General features: G+C 41.8%; 1 protein-coding gene across 1 annotated transcript in view; it reads left to right on the top strand.

Moving 5' to 3' along the window:
• ROBO1 (roundabout guidance receptor 1) overlaps positions 1-17,742 on the top strand; it is a gene marked incomplete at both ends in the record, with an annotated part of 702,311 nt that overhangs the window by 663,325 nt on the left and 21,244 nt on the right. The window contains 3 exons of the mRNA XM_080919233.1: positions 916-1,164; positions 11,939-12,345; positions 16,023-16,175. Coding sequence (XP_080775359.1) covers positions 916-1,164; positions 11,939-12,345; positions 16,023-16,175 — 809 coding nt within the window. The remainder of the gene's footprint in view (positions 1-915; positions 1,165-11,938; positions 12,346-16,022; positions 16,176-17,742) is intronic.

Here is a 17,742-nt window from a genome sequence, read left to right as displayed (position 1 = left end):
TTCAGATATGAGGAAAAAATTACTGTTCCTCTTGAGAATGAAAGAAACATAGACAAGAGGGAAGAAGGATAACTTAATACAATTAAAACATAAAAGAATACACAAGCAACCACAGTATTTGAACATCAGCCTCTCTCATCGAGGGAATCAAAGCAGGTAGCAGAGTATGAATCAAGGAAGGGCTACCAAAGGCAGCTCGGGAGGTGCATGCCGGTAACCCCGGATTGTGAGACCGAGGCTCACCTGGTCTATAACGCAAAGCCTGTTGTCTCTCTAAAATAGAAGAAGGAAAAATAGAGAGAGAGAGTGAAAAGAAAGGAAGTACATAATTTGTACAGTCTACTCTGTCTCAGTCGCTGTAAGGAATGGTTATGCCCTAGAGCAAGGGGAGTTTGTCTTCCCTGTCTGCAGCTTCATACCCACAGCAGCTTTCTATCTGGGAGAAAAAGTCATTTGATTTTAAGATCACAATCCTACCCAACCGGTCTCAGGTTCAACTGAAGAAATAATACTTCCTGTAGGGTCCGAGGAAACATGGGTGGAGCTGAACCAAACCAGCTGAGTTCCAGTTCATGTCCCTTTTGAAAGGATTTCTTCTAGTTCAGGACATGACCTTGAACCATTTGGACCGTTCATCTTCCATCTTTTTCTGAAGGTCCTGTTGAGGGACAGGGCTAGAGTCTCCCGAGTGCATTGGAGATGCGCTAAAACGGCTGGGGGAAGCTATTTCCCACCGTCAGTCCCCTCGGCTGCTATACGACGCTATTGTGTACCCTGCTAACTTCTAACCGTGAGCTGTTTTCTAACTATAATTCTTTAATGAGACCTAGAACAGATCTGAAACGCAATTGGGTGGCAAACCTCCCACTCTCTAATACAAATTGATTTACGGCACGTTCTTGCATTCTGTTTTAGCTATGATCAAGAAATGCCATGCCCCGTGCCACCTGCACGGATGTATTTGCAACAGGATGAACTAGAGGAAGAGGAAGATGAAAGAGGCCCCACCCCCCCTGTCCGGGGGGCGGCTTCTTCTCCAGCTGCTGTGTCGTACAGCCACCAGTCCACGGCCACTCTCACCCCTTCTCCCCAGGAAGAGCTCCAGCCCATGTTACAGGATTGTCCAGAGGACATGGGCCACATGCCCCACCCACCAGATAGGAGGTATGTTCTCATTGGCTGCTTTGGTGGCCAATCACGATTTATACTCCTCAGAGATAGTTGTTGGATATTGTGCTGTGAAATAATTTTTGAGTCACATGAGCATTTTCTTGGGCTGCCAGCCCATACGGGTAATGGACATTCCCAACTAATACTGTTGACTCTCACGTTAGCTGAATTGAACTCCATGAATTAACAGCCAAAAAATAATGGGAAACTAGACATTCAGCCTATTATTATTATGATAGTTATATTCCTGAGAACCTTTCTCATGTAAGTCCTGTGTTCTTGATGGTAAATGTTTCATGCTATAGTTTTTCCTATGTATGGCCAGGATGCTTCTTTAGTAAGTGTGGGGGGGGGGGTGAGTTTTTTTCCTTTTATTTTTAAGCTCAGTATATATCATTTATAAAGGGTTAATATATTTATTTTTATGAAGACTTTATATATCTTAATTTTGGTTTAAATATGCAGCTGAAATGCCTCTATCCAGGCTACAAACAGTACATGTGTGTGTAAGTGTGCTCAAGCAGACATATGGGCTTTCTTACTCTATTGAACATCACCAACAATCAATTTTATTACCTGCAGTGAATATACATGCTGTTTCTGCCACCTAAAAACTGAGTCATGTTAGCTTTTTGTGTTTATGATTTTGTTTGTACCATTTTATTGCCCTTGACACTATATATATATATATATATATATATATATATATATATATAGATATATATATAGATATATAGATATTACAGAATAGAGTTTATTCAGGTCATGGGAGAGTTAAGAGGGTGGTAGAGGCACAGGGAGGGGGGGGGTGGAGGAGTAGAGGCCGGCCATGAGCAAGTGGAGAGAGAGGGAAGAAGGGAAGGGGAAGAGGAGGGGTAGGGTTGGGAGAGCAAGAGAGCCAGGAGGCAAGAGCCAATGTTTTTGAATAAAAAAAAAATTTGCATGAGCTGCTTGAATTTTACCCTGTTGATTAAAACACAATTTGCTGTGCTTACTAAGTATCTTAAGAAGTTATTACTAAATTTAAATCACATGCTCACTCTAAAGAAGGGAATATTTTAACCGTCTTATGTCTAATGGAGACCTCTGTGTGTGTAGAATTGGGTTGCTGTGTATTTAAAAGGAATAGTATTAATCCTTGTATGAAGATTAAGAACAAATAAGGCATTTCTTTTCCCCATTAAGGTCACGGAGCATCTTGGCTATTCTTATTAAAAGCCAATGAGGCGCTAATAGACACTATTAAGATCTGAAATACCTCAGCATTCTTTCATTCTCGAAAATTACCTAAATTTCCTGTTGCCTAGCTACACCCCTCTGGCTTGCCAATGGGACTGCTGTGGTCCAGACTAGCCTGCAACCTTTTTGTTGGTGGAGGTGGTGTGAGTTGATTTGTTCACTCAGTTACTTGCTTATATTTTGTTTTGAGGAGACCGGATCTGTGTGTATGTCTCAGGCCGGCCTTGAGCTTGTGAGAATTCTCCAGCCTCAGCCTCCCCAGTTCAGGAGTTACAGATATGGGCTGCCACACCCACATCCTGCTTGCTGATCCTACATCTTCCTACACAGTCCTTTCCACGTTCCTCTGAAGTAAGAGTGTGTGAGGTTTGTCTGCCATGACCTCACACCCCTGTCCTCTGACAGTCCCCTGACTTCACGGGTAACTCTCCTGCTTCCAGACTTTCCTCTCCTTGACCCTTTCTTCTCATTCTGAGGTGTCCTACCTACTCTGTCACTCCCTACCCCATCTGCCACCCCAGCCCCACCCTCCCCCCTGCTCTTTAATGTGGTTTAACTCCCCCTTCTGGATTTCCATTTACACCTTAGCCCCCCCCCACATCTGGGCTTGTACTACGTCGCTTCATCATCTGCCTCTCAACATTCATATTCCCTCTCCATCTTCCTGCTGGGATAGCATGGTATGGGCTGTTCTGAAAATCAAATAGGCAATATATGTTAAGTGTCTGGGACAGGCTGTTTTCAGCAAATGCTATCCTCACCCTATTAATTGGTTTACCCACTACGTACATATATTCTGAGAGCTGTCACATTTGTTTAGCCATCATCTGCTAAATAAATTTCCTCCTGAGTGTTACACTATCTTCCTGTGTTTCTTGCATTCTGTGGCTATCATATGTAGAATTATCAACTGTATTATTTCAGCCGGTGTATGAGAAATATAAGATGCAAAATTAAAATGAGCCCTTTTGTCCTTTTTATATTAATTATTCTCCTAATTATCTCCTGTTATTTTCACATCATCCTATAATTTTAATGACCATAATCCCATAATTTCCTTTCCTGTAACTCCAACATAGCTCTTGACAGTTTTTGTGGTTTCCATTTCTGTAGGTGTCTGTGCCAGACTTCAGCCCAATTCCAAAAGCAAGATGAACAAACCAAAAATTTAAATCCTCTAACACCCTTTTAAAAATGCTCTCATTTCTGTCTCTTCCATCCCTTCTCCATCGCCCTCCTTCCTCGTTTCTAGATGTTTTTTCCCGTTGAGCCAGTCAGACCAGCCCAGCACAGTATCTGAGGCCCGCAGGTCTCCTCCTTACCTCACCCTTTCTTCAGGACCCGAACACACCGTCTTTTCTACTTACCATCTGTGAGAAAATCCCTGGACCGATCTGAAGGTCACCACCGCACAGGTCTTATACGTCCGGTTATTTTACCTCCTGGCAAGCCTCTCTTGCTGTTGCAAGTCTGGCCGCTCCTGCTCCTGTCCTGTGCTGCCTGGGAAAAAAAAAAAAACAAGCAGCCTTTTTCCCCTTAATTATATTTTTACTTATTCGTTTGAGATTATCATACAGTTACAAAACATTTCTCTTTTCCCTCTTCCCTTGAAATCCTCTATACCCCTTGCTCTCTTACAAATTCATGCCTTTTTTCTATTGTTACGAATATACATATTCCTGAATACATAACTATACCCTGCTCAGTCTAGAGAATGTTACTTGTATGTGTATGTTTTCAGGGCTGACCTTTTGATACTGGATACATTGTCACCGTATTCTTCCCTGAGGAAGACTCTTTCTCCTGCTCTCAGCATCCCATGGCTTCCTGTCTTTCTTTCCATAGGGTTGAGGCCTCTTCAGCCTTCCCAACTCATGACAGAAATGTGTGTTGGTGTCCCCCTTATTCGGCTGCTGTTTAGGCAGTCTGTTGGTGCAACATGGGTGTAGCTTCTGGCATCCCCAGGAAACACAATCTCACAGGAAGCTCCCTGCTCCTCTGGCTCCTGCATTCTTACGCCTGTTCTGATGGTCTGAGAGTCTTAGATGAGGGAGCGCCAAGCTGTTCACAGCTCAGCTCCCATGCTAGTTGGTCTAGCATCTGTATCTGGTCCTCTCTGAGAACTCCTGGGCCTTTGGATTTTATCAGTGTTCTTTCCACCACTTGATCATGAGAACTATTATCGTTGGGGAAATGCATTTAAATACATGAACTTGGAGTCAGTGTCATTATACTCAATGACCTGTGAGCTGTTTTATTCAGCCCAGGAAGGGATTTGGACATGACTTTCCAGACGTGCACAAAGTCAAAGAAAACACGCTTTAAAAAAGTTAAGACCCCTTATTGCTTTTTGTAGCAAACATATCTTATAGGTTTATTATTAGAACGCTTTCAAACTCAAGATCCGCTTTTTTGGCAATGTAGAAAATATAAAAGTGCCAATAATCTATGTAGTAATCATATGGAGAGATATGTAGATAAATCATGTTTAGAGGGTCAGTGCAGGGGTGGCTGGAGGAAATGGTGTGATTATTTTATAATCTCAAAAAATCTCAAAAAAAAATAAAAGGTACACAGAAAAGCGTATCATAAGCTTTTATCTCTGCACATGTCCCCATTGCCCCGAAAGCCCCATCTGTCAGCATTATTTTATAAGCTGCTGCTTCCATTGCAGGGTGTTGTTTACCCTGGCCATCTTTAACACACATAGTTATGTTAAATGTATCTCATGGATTTATTTAGCCTGTCCCCTAGGGTCGGTGTGTGCCTTGTGTCTCCCCTTCCAGGAGTGAGCGATGCTGGAGTCCCATCTGGAGTTAAATCTTGAATGCAGTCTCCTCTCTTCCCTCTGCCTTTTCAGATGTGTGTCTGTCAAACAGATGTGTTGTTTCCCATCACCACGCCACCCTGTTGTTGCAGCACGCATTAGGGGTGGCTGTTACTCTGCAGCTCTCATTTTATATCCAAGTAGACACATATATCCAAGTCCTTGTCTTCCTCAAAGTTTTTACTACCTCAGTATCGAGATGGCATGTTACTTCAAGTCATACACAGGACACTAGTCTTAGTATCCTTTCTGCAGCCATTCCCCCTTGACCGTGTTGGAGTCATGTTCTACTAAATGTTTCCTTGCTGTAGTTGCCCTTGTTCAGTTGCTGCTGACTCTGTCAAGCCCTGTTCAGGAAGTTCGGACTGCTTTAAAGACCTCTTGTGGTTTCCCTTCTTTCTAAAACTAGAGGCAAAATTCCCCAGGAAAAGCAGTCACCCCCAAAATCTTTGCACCATCCTCCTATAACACCCCTAAGCACCCCCCCTTTTGACCTAAGACCTGTGTGTCCTTTAGATTCAAGAAGGAATTTCAGATCCTCTTTCCATGGTATCTCTGTATGGATTTAGACACTCTGAGTCCTATACAGCCTCTGCCTGGGGACATCTTTAGAGCGGCACTATCCCTGAGCATGTGATTGATTGTTTGTGCCTTTCAAGCTGGTTTGGACTATCATGTCTACTTTAGTCCCCAGAATTTATAATATAATGAGGAAGTTCCTGCTTATATTGCTATCTAAAAACCACTAGTAAAATTTGGTAACCTGGCACAGCTAGTTTTTATTGTTTGCATGTCAGGGATTCTGAAAACCTTTGTGGCTATTCCCTCTCAGTTCAGCTGTTTGGGGCTGAAAGGTCTCCTGTCAAGTCACTTGGTTCTCAACTCACATCCATGATATTCCAGGCCTCTGTGGCTCCTCTGTCTTACCACTTACTCTCAGCTTCTCACACACCACACACTTCTCACCCCACACACCGGGTTTCTCCCACACACACCATGTTTCTCATAGCATAGAGCCTCAGGATATTGGCACTTCTTAGGGAGCAACTGGCTTCAAGTCCAAGGCAAGAAAGTGGTCAGACCAAGCAAGAACCACACTCAGAACCTGATGCATATCGTTAACCTCTGTATGTTGCTTTGTATATGCTTGGTCCAGGGAGTGGCACTATTGGGAGCTGTGGCCTTGTTGGAGTAGGTGTGCCACCGTGGGTGTGGGCTTAAGACCTTCATTCTAGCTGCCTGGAAGTCAGTCTTCCACTAACAGCCTTCACATGAAAATGTAGAACTCTCAGTTCTGCCTGCATCATGCCTGCCTGGATGCTGCCATGCTCCCACCTTGATGATAATGGACTGAGCCTCTGAACCTGTAAGCCAGCTCCAATTAAATGTCCTTATAAGACTTGCCTTGGTCATAGTGTCTGTTCACAACAGTAAAACCTCGAATAAGATACCCTGCTATATTGTATTGTTTGAAGAACTCACATGCCCCATCCAAAAGATGAAAAGATCAAAGATTAAAATCCTTTTCATGATGGGAGAATAACCATCCTTTATTTTAGAACATCATTTCTAATAAGGGGTCTTATTATGACACACTGAAAAATACAAGTTTTCAATTTTTTAATGATAATGTTTTTTTCATTGATTTAAATACCTAGCATATTTATCATAATAGGTGTAGTAAATGTTAAAATGCATATATTAATTTATTTTGTGTCTATTGATTAGGGGCACATATAAATCCCATGAAATATATTTAAGAAGAGTTTAGAAGTCAAACCATTATAACATCATGACATTTAGTAAGCATGTAAAGGGCTTACTAAATTACACTGTGGGGCTGGGAGATAGCTTAGTTGGTAAAGTTCTTACCTTGCAAACATGAGGACCTGACTTTTATCTGCTCTGCAGAATCTATGCAAAAATAAACTAGGCATGGTAGCTTCTTTTTATTATCTTATCCCTGTAGAGCAGTGGTTCTCTACATGTGGGTCATGACTCCTTTGGAGGGTGGCCTGACCCTTTCACAGGGACCACCTAAAATCATCTAAGAGCACAGATATTTACATTATGATTCATAACAGCAGCAACATTACAGTTTTGAAGTAGACACAGAAATAATTGTATGGTTCTGGGTCAGGAAGACCTGAGGGATTGTATGAAAGGGTCACAGAAATTAGGAAGGTAGAGAACCACTTCTGTAGAGGCAGAACAGAGCTGGTTCCTGGTGCCAGTACAGTTTGATTAACTCCAGACCAGTAAGAGACTCATAAACAGAGGTACATGAAGCCTAAGGAACAATACCCAAGATTGTCATCTAGCTTCTACAAATATATGCCTGCGCGTGTGCTTGCGTGTGTGCATGCCTACACATAGGCACATACTCAGAAGCACGCATACCTTTTTTATACATTAAATTTTAATAATTTAATTTTATTGGATATTCTCTGTATTTACATTTCAGGTGTTATCCCCTTTCCCCTAATCGAATGCCCCCTCCTCCTCCCATTGTCTCCATGAAGGTGTTCTCCCTCTCCCAACCACCTTCTCCCACCTCAGCACCTTGGTATTCCCTCACACTGGGAAAATGAGCCTTTGCTGACCAAAGTCCTCTCCTCCCATTGACGCCAGAGAAGGCTGAATATTCACCTGGAGCCATGGGTCTCTCCATTCGAACTCATTGGTTATTGTTTTCGTCCCTGGGAGCTGTGGTGGGTTTGGTTGGTTGATAATGTTGTTCTTCCCATAGGGTTGCAAACCCTGTCAGCTCCATCAGTCCTTTCTCTATCTCCTTCTCTGGGGTCCTCATGTTCAGTCTGATGGCTAGCTGTAAGCATCCTCCTCTGTATCAGTATGGCTTTGGCAGAGCCTCTGAGGAGGCATCCATATCAGGTTCCTGCCAGTAAGCACAACTTGGCATCAGCAATAGTGGCACACATACCTTTAATTATAAATATTTCAGTTTCTCCGGTGAATTACCAAGATATTCCATTTATATCTAAAGCTAAGTAAAGTAGCTGACTCATATAGTAGGCATAAAAATAATGTGTTTAAACTTCTTTTCACGTCTGTTGTTTTAAAACATCAGGTGACGTTGCCGTGCTAGAGTTAATATTTAGCAAAAAAAAATGTTTCGAACAGTGAAAATAATGTTCACATATGGGGTTAGGAAATTTACTTGCATTTTTAATATAAACAGCCTGAATTTTATATTATTGGGAGGAAAAGAAGTTTGTCACATGACAAAGCAAAATCAAATCTTCTCTTTATAAATACTCGAGGAGATAATTAGTTACACAGTTAATTACATAGTTAAGCTATGATAGTGTTTGGAAAAAAAATCTTAAAAGGTTTTCCATTTTGTGTCTTGGTTGGTGAGTACAGTATGGTGAACTATAGGAACACCATTTCATAAATTAGTGGACTCCCTCCCCTTGCCCTTGAACATATTTATGGAGGTATCACTTTCGCAACAGCCTAGAGTGCTGTAAGTTACACATATGTGCTTTTATATTGTTTCACAAGACATTGAAACCCCAAAAGGGGATCTAGAGAGCTGAGGTTCATTTGTGACCGGCCTGACTCGAGTGCAGCATCTCAAAATAGCTTTTTGTTTTCCAATAACATGTACTACATATTTCAAACTGTACATGTTTATCACACATTCCCTGGGTTGGGCTTATTTACAGATGGTTTGAATAAAATTTTCTGCTTTTCCTCAGAATTTTCAGGGTTTGTAGTTATAAAACCAGCCCGTTTAGCAGGAAGGTATTTCCATTCTCCAGAATGTGAGTTCTTCAAGCACAACAACACTGGCATGGTTTTACACTGGAGTTAACTGTTTTACAGCAATTTAGTAATGACCAAAATAGTCCCATTTGTGCTAGAAGTCCAAACATGTCTTGAAAAGGAGAGAAACGTCACTTGTTCTGGTGGCCAAGCATGCTGACAAAGGCTGAAATTTTACATTTAAGTATACTACTCCCTTGTACTCCAAATTAAAGAGTAGTTTTCCTCCTGTGTATATAACACATTCTGCATTGAAGCAATTATCCATTTTAATCTTTTAAGTAACTGCAGCTTTGGCACAGTTTTCATATTTCTTCTAGTACCACACACAAAGATAAATTAAACCCACCCAGAAATGAAAACTAATCCACTATGTTATAGGACTCGTGTGTGTGTGTTTGTGTGTGTGTGTGTGTGTGTGTGTGTGTGTGTGTGTATAAACATATATATATATACATATGTAGCTACACAAATCACAAATATGAAAACCATGCTTACTTTATATAATATTATATACTTATGTGCTCATAATTCTTTGATGTAATTGTTAGTTTTCATTTCTTAGTATTTGTTTTTACATGTCCATTTATAAAATGTCTCTTCTTGGCCTGTAGAAAAATGGGAGGTGGGGAGGGAGCTGTTACCCTTCCAGAAGGAAAGTGGTTTAAATTCTGAACGTATGTATAAGAACCGTAAGAATGTTGCAGCCTTTGAATGTCCATATACCTCGGTGTAAGATGGTGACTTAAGAAAGCAAACCAGCAAATTACAAGAATCAATTAACACCGTAAAGGATGGCTAGCCAGTGTCTCAATGAGTTGATTATGGTGTTTCAAACTCATTTCTTTCATAGTTTTCAATTTTCAGTAATAAAAGAAGTTTATTTGAAGTGTCTCCATGTAGTGAGATCAAAAGCAAAAAAAAAAAAAAAAAAAAAAAAAAAATTGGCTTACTTCAGGGAACTGCCAGAACAGCCTATAAAAGGTGCTGTGTGAACCAACTTTCCCTCTTTAGGATAGACCTGGATGGTTTTGACCGTAGGTAGGTTTTGACTACCTCCTGTGTAGTTCCGTCAGCTTCCTATGTTTAATTTCCTACCCAGCGCTGTTTGAAACCTTAACCATGCATTCCCAGCCTTCCTTTGCGGAGGGCCGAGGCTCTGCCACTACTTCTCTATTGTCCTTCTGCCTTCCAGTCCTAAGGGAAACACAAGTTCTATTGTCCTTCTGCCTTCCGGTCCTAAGGGAAACACAAGGGAACAGCAGCAGCAAATGCCCTAGACACTGATCTGGCTCATCTTACTCACTAACTCAGCTCACCAATGAGAGCTTTGATCTTAGACACCGTCTCTAAAGACATCTGTAGTCTTTAACCAGGGTAGCCACATCTTCGTGTGGACTACACTCGTGTATTCTCTCTCCTTGCCTCCCACAGTGTGGGGTTATCACGTTATGTCAGATCCCAGTGACAGCTGTCTTGTAACTCAGCTGGGCAGAATTCATGGACTTTTCTTCTGAAGAGGGTAGGCCTTGATGAACCGCTCTGTTGGATCATTTCACCTGGCGTCCTTCCTTGCATCCTCTCTTCTATCTTGCTTGGGAGGAGACACCGACTCTATGAGGAAGCTTGTGCCTTCTCTGTTGTAGGGAAGGGCTCCAACTGCAGAGCCATTCGCTTGCATTCTGCTTGGGAACACATTCTGTGCATCATGTTGCTTTCCACTAAAGGCCAAAGGAGCTCAGCCATCTTATACTCAACCTCTTCATGGAGTTCTTCAAGACTCTGAACAAATGGCCAGGACCTATTAGTTTGGATTTCTCAGTGTCGTGTTCCTAGTATTTTCTTCATGTTTTGATTCCTAACAAATGCTTGAACATTAGACTAAGTATCATTAACGTTCCTGAAAAGTCAGGTAAATAGAGCCACACAGGTCGGCCCCGCTGATCCACCAGTGCTGAAGGGCAGAAGTAGAGCTAAGATGATGAGCAGTAGGTAATGGAACGGTAAAGAGCAGTGGAGTTTAAGAAGAGTTCATAACCGTGAGTGATTAAATCAGAGAAAATTGTTCTTGGATCTCAAAGCTTTTCTTAATAGAATAAAGTCTAAAAGCAATTATGGCATATGCTGAATATGTATTTTCTTTAATCACATGAAATTTTGCTGAATGTTGTCAAGATGAATGACTCCATTTTCTCTGAGTAGCAGGAGGGGCAGTGGAGAAAAGGGAAGAAGAAAATGTGTGTGGAACAAACTGTTCCAAGATTATTGTCTCTTGCTAATAATAATAATAATAATGATGATAATAATAATAACCAACTAAGAAAATTAGTAATACTTCAAGAAAAATATTGTATGCTCCAAATAAGGGTTATCCCTGACTTTTAACTGAACGTAATCAAATGAACAAACATGAGAATTAGATAACTGAATATCTTTATTTTGACCTAAAAAAATAGTCATCCGATGTGACTGTTAGTGTTGTTAACAGACAGAAACTTGAATCACCTGGGACATAGCCCTGAGGGGGGCTTTCATGAGTGCATTAATTAAGGTGAAAAGCCTCACCCACCATGGGCAGAGAGGCTGCAGGACTCATTCACCCTTTGTCCTTGCTTTATTGTGGATACAGTATTGCCAGCAACCAGAAACTCCTGCTCCCTGACTCCCCTCAGGTGGATTTTAGCTTTAAATGGCGAGTCAGAAGAAACCCTCTGTCCCTTCTGTCATTATATCAGAGTTTTTGTTTGTTTGTTTGTTTGTTTGTTTTTTGTTGTTTGTTTTTATCACAGTGACAAGAAGAGGAAATGCAATGCTAGGGGAGTTGCTATTTGTTGCTGTAAGCTTCTGGTTGACGGTTTTTCAATGTTTTTTGTGTCATAAGTGCTGAGCTGAGCTTTCCTTGTCTTCCTACAGGCGGCAGCCCGTGAGTCCTCCTCCACCACCGCGGCCAATTTCCCCACCTCATACCTACGGCTACATTTCAGGACCCCTTGTCTCAGATATGGATACCGATGCCCCGGAAGAGGAGGACGACGAAGCTGACATGGAAGTTGCCAAAATGCAGACCCGAAGGCTGTTGTTACGTGGGCTCGAGCAGACCCCAGCGTCCAGTGTCGGGGACCTTGAGAGCTCTGTCACTGGGTCCATGATCAATGGCTGGGGCTCCGCCTCAGAAGAGGACAACATTTCCAGCGGGCGCTCCAGTGTCAGCTCATCCGATGGCTCCTTTTTCACCGATGCTGATTTCGCTCAGGCAGTTGCTGCAGCTGCCGAGTATGCGGGCCTGAAAGTGGCTCGACGCCAAATGCAGGACGCTGCAGGTGAGTCTGGCACACCCTTCACCCAGAGACAGGCGTGTCAGTCACTAACCTCGTCCTCACCATGTTTCCGGGGTGAAATAATTCTCCAGCTCTCTCTCTCTCTCTCTCTCTCTCTCTCTCTCTCTCTCTCTCTCTCTCTCTCTCTCTCTCTCTCTCTCTCTCTCTCTCTCTCTCGCTCGCTCTCGCATCTTTCTTTTTTTTACTGCCCATGGAAAACAAATTCAAGAATATGACTTGGTTTGATTTATTTTTTAACAAAGACGTTTAAATTTTTCTATTTTATTTATTTTATAAACTCCATATACAAGGTGACTGATGAGAAGCTGACGATAATGGTATTGATGATAACCATAGCAAACGTGTGCATATATTTACATATGTATTTATGTATATTTCTACATATATGCACATACGTTTTTTTTCTGCTTTTTATACATTATTTCTTTAAGGTTTAATTACGCTCAGCAAAATGAACCTTGTGATATTATGTACATATTATAAATGGTTTTAATGCAGGAAATCACTAAAATGAACTTTTATTTGATAGTTCTATTTGATTAACATTTCTGTAAGATGCATAAGGAAATACTCAGAACACTCAAACCACCGGGAAAGGGCTCCTTAACTTCTTCCTAGTCAAACGGCCTTTTATGCTTCCTGATGGAAACTCCATCAGAAAGAAAGGCTGTGCTTTGACCTAGTGAAGAAGGGAGGGCAGACCTGGTAGCTGCTTCTGTCTGTGGCTGCTCACGTCATAGGACAGATCAGGTTGCGAATCCCACTAGACCTGATTCTTAGGACACATGTCTGCCAGCCAGACCCTAGTTTACACAGGTCCCATGGTCTCCAGAGCAGCACTAGCTACCAGGGAACAAACACTTGGCAGGAAAGGCTGTGGAGGGACAGTAAGACCGAAGCAGCTTTGTGTGCTTCCTATCAGCTTAACTGAAAAGATGTTCGAAATATGCATACATCTTCAGGCATCAGCGTTTCATAATTCTAATCTGAGAGCTGAAAGAGCGAGTTAATATAAATGCATATTACGCTTCCTCCTCCCCCTTTCATCGCTAGAACCTGGTATAATAAATGTACTTATTTTTAAATCATTTTTCCTTAATTTCTCCTCGCCACTCTCACTTAGAAAGGAAATAGCATAAGAAAAAAAAATAATTGCATTTTCAACAAATATCTATGGTCTTTGTGTGGAGTGAATATGTGTGTGTGTATGTTATGCCTGTGTCAGTGTGTGTGAGTATATGTGTGTATGTGTGTGTATGTGTGTATGCTATGCCTGTGGGTGTGTGTGAGTTTGTGTGTGTGTATATATATGTTATGCCTGTGTGTGTGAGTGTATGTGTGTATGTGTGTATGCTATTCCTGTGGGTGTGTATGTGTATGTGTGTGTGTATATATGCTATGCCTGTGTGAGTGTGTGTATGTGTGTATGCTATTCCTGTGGGTGTGTATGTGTATGTGTGTGTGTGTATATGCTATGCCTGTGTGAGTGTATGTATATGTGTGTGTATTTTATGCCTCTGTGTGAGTGTGTGTGTGTATGTATGTTATGCCTGTGTGAGTGTATGTGAGTGTATGTGTGTATGTTATGCCTGTGGGTGTGTGTATGTGTGTGTGTGTGTGTGTGTATGTTATGCCTCTGTGTGAGTGTGTGTGTGTATGTTATGCCTCTGTGAATGTGTGTATGTGTGTGTGTGAACTTGTGCCTGTTTATATTTCTGGTACCCAAGAAAATACCGATAGTTAAGGAAAACAATATGGCCAAGAGAAAAGGAACATATTCCAGGAAACAAAAGATCATCACAAGTCAGAAACTGCTGCCGTGTTAATTTTCCTAGTGCAGGAACTGTCACACTGGTGGCTTCCTTTGCTCACATAGGATACAGCACTGTTCATTAGAGTTTATCAGTGTAGAATACAGTCAGATAGTTCAGTTACCACACAAGGCCACCTCTCTCTATTATTCATGGTGTGGAAAAAGATATCTAATATTTATCAACACATTAGCACAAAATATGTGTATACTTCGGGCCTGTGTTTTATAAAATTCAACCAAACCTTCTTTTTCCCAGTAGCAGCTAAATGTAGTAATATTTATGCGAACCTAATTATTTTTATTAATAAATAAATAAAGAACATGCATACACACATATATGTACATATGCCTTATTTTAGTTTGTAATCCTCTAAAAAATAGTAATAAGTACATGAAATTAAGCAACTCAAACCACGATTTTCCGATGGCATTAATGGCACGTCTCAGTTCATTAAGTCAACGAAACATAGGGATAATGTTGAAAATTCATCTGTAGCCGACCTTGTGCCTCAGGGTCCATGAGTAGTAGATGGTCTTATACAATAGCATGAATAATGGTTCCCATCTCAGTCCTCATTCTGTTTTCATGGCTATGTAACTTTAATTGTAATAGTCTCCATCACAGCTAAAGAGCGTCGGGTTTAATATTTTATTGTATCGTAATTTCGTGGCACTTCTGGTTTCATTCGGCTCATAATTATAATGAACTAAACATGCCCTGGCCTCTGCCTATTACAATATTCCTTTCTGGAAATGGCGGTGCATCTCATGTAACTTGGAGCGAATACGAATGGATGGCCCAATCGCACTGCTTCTCACTTGGCTGCATTAGCATCCGATCTTTAATGTGCCTCGGTAAGCACTTCTGTATGTGTCAAGCTCCACGTCTGTGGCTTTTCCTGTTTATAGCCAGAGGACGTGTCTGACTCCCGAGGCTGTCTGAAGTTCTTTTGTGGTTCAATGGAAAGCAGTGAACTTGTGGACGGAATCACTAGAAACCAGACTACTGACTATTGTAGGTTAACCATAGCACCGGAAGCCTTCCAGTACCATTTTCCATAAAACAAGTTGTTCCCGTTACAATATGTCACATCCATAAGGGCCAAGGAGTTCGATGACACTGAAATGTGCTGTGTCTGCTCAGTAAATTAAATTTTTACTATCACCCCACAGTGCTCTCTCTTCAAAGATAACTGTCTTTAACGTGCAGGAGTCACGGGGCCACTGAATATTGAGGACGGACTGATAGCTTGAGGCAGGAAAGACAGAGGAGTACAGTTAGCTGAGACTGTGTGAGAGCAAGAGCAGTTTCACAGCACTTCCAGAGAGGTTGCCCAAGAATGTTACTAAGTTGTTAGGGTTCTACCTTCAAAGAACACTATGAACAGGCTGAAATGAAATAGGGGGATATTTAATCCAGGTCATTTTTGCATGAGTTTGGTAAGGCGTCCGATTCTTCCCCACGGCGAAGCAGTGAGCGCTGAGTGTGGGGTACACGGGAACAGTAGTCGTCTTGTTTTAAGAACATTTCGTGATGATGGCTGGAAAACAGATTACAGCACTCTCCTTAAATAAAGAGGATCATGAACTTCACTCCTTAAATAAAGAGGATCATGAACTTCAGCCAGATGAAAGTCCTGTGATTCTTAGGAAAAGAAAAAGACTACGGATGCTTTCAGGTGTAACCTCCAGTGAGCGTAAGAGGAAGGAGAGGGGAGCTCCTTATTTGGTGGGTGTTAAGTGTGTTTTAAAATTATGAATTGTCTCTAAGCTTGCGTGTTTTGCTCTGGCTGTCCGTATGACATTAAAATTCATTGATGAGGCTGCCCCTGGCTTTCCTCCTCAGGCCGGCGACACTTCCATGTCTCTCAATGCCCAAGGCCCACGAGTCCTGTGTCTACAGACAGCAACATGAGTGCTGCTGTGATCCAGAAAGCCAGACCCACCAAGAAACAAAAGCACCAGCCAGGACATCTGCGCAGAGAAGCCTACACAGATGGTAAGTCCATTGAAACCGATCGAAACATCTATGAGGCCTGCCTGTTTGCCCGATGTCTCTGTGGCTAGTGAATGTGTTCGCTGACGTTAGAAATCTCATTAACATTCATGAAGAATGGAGGAATTCTTCCACATCTTGGCAATCATCTTCACCCTTTTGCCATCTTCTAAACAGCTGGTTATTTAAGAAATTAAATCAGTGTGTGTTTTGTAGCGTCACACGATGGCCTTGACTCCTGCTGATGTCTTAGTTTGGGCTAACCTTTGTCAGCTGCACTGATCAAACCTCCAGCATCTCTCTCTTTCCTCCCTTCCTTTAAAGATAATTCTGCTGTAAAACAAAGGCCAGTAAAGGTCCTGGGATATTTTTTGCAACCATAGTGGTTTTACAGTTAGTGTGTGTGCAGAAAGACGCCTCCAAACCCCCTCTCCCCCGTTTGGTACCTTCAAGTGCAATATGGACCCATGTGAAGAGCGAACACTTGTATTCTCAAGGGGGCAGAAGGAGATAAGACAAACATTGTGATGTTGTCTAGAGAAAGCCTTTAATGAAAGTGCCTCAGGTGGCCCAGCATTTATTAAAGCACCACCATCTTCTCATTTTATAAAACAGCCCTTCGGGCTTTATTGGAAATTCATGTAAGATAAATTCTCTCAGACTCACCCACCTTGTCCACTTTTCTGAATTTGCTGAAGCGGTGGGGGAAGAAGGGTGTCTGGGGCAGTTTCTCCACATCCGGAGTGTCTGCAGCCACAGTCCCATTAGGACTTTCCTTGCTAGGCAGCAGTTTTTCTTAGCAGCTATCATTTGAAATTATCATCTGAAAGCTTACTAGTATAGATCCTTATCCAAGGTTATGGGGAAGGGTTTGGCGGTCCCCCCACCATGAGTCTTGCCACTTGACAGAAAAATTTAATACAAACTCACAGCACAAGTAATGTGGTGACGAGCGGTTGTCTGCGCTATTATCTGAAGTTTATCCTGAGCATTTTCTCTCACGAGCATCTGTCTGATATTTGCCTACATTAAATACTAGCATGACACAGCACACCTGGGCCTCCGGACTTCTGCCCAGGACTCTTTTTGTCAGTGAAACTGAGCTGTCAGAATATTATCTGATTTTGAAGGGTTATTACCGTGGCTCTGAGTATGTTTGCCTCTGTGGCAGGACAAACACTGGGTGTAAATCCTTAAACCATACAGGCAACCTCACATTTATGAGACTCCTGTAATGGCATCTTACAAGTTTTATTGCTGGTTTATCAATGTTTATTATCTAGAAGACAGGAGTCTTCACTGGAAGGCTGCAGGAATGTCAAACCTGGATGTAAACACATCTAAATTGAACTGGTATGGAAAAGTCTGGCCTAAAACTCTGTGTAGATATTTCTACCTCTTATTTATATGTATTTGAAGTGGGGTCTGGCCATGCCTTCACAAATGCTTTAAACAGTAAAGGCTTGCTGGATTAATGAGCATAGAGTCACAGTTAAATATTGTGTCTCTCGTAAGAGTTATGAGCTGTATTTGTGTCCTGCATCTTAAAGGCCCTGTTTTAGCATATTTA

This window comes from Micromys minutus, assembly GCF_963924665.1.
Source record: "Micromys minutus genome assembly, chromosome: 7".
NCBI lineage: Eukaryota > Metazoa > Chordata > Mammalia > Rodentia > Muridae > Micromys > Micromys minutus.
Note: the sequence above shows the minus strand (reverse complement) of the source record. Positions and strands in the feature narration are given on the sequence as shown.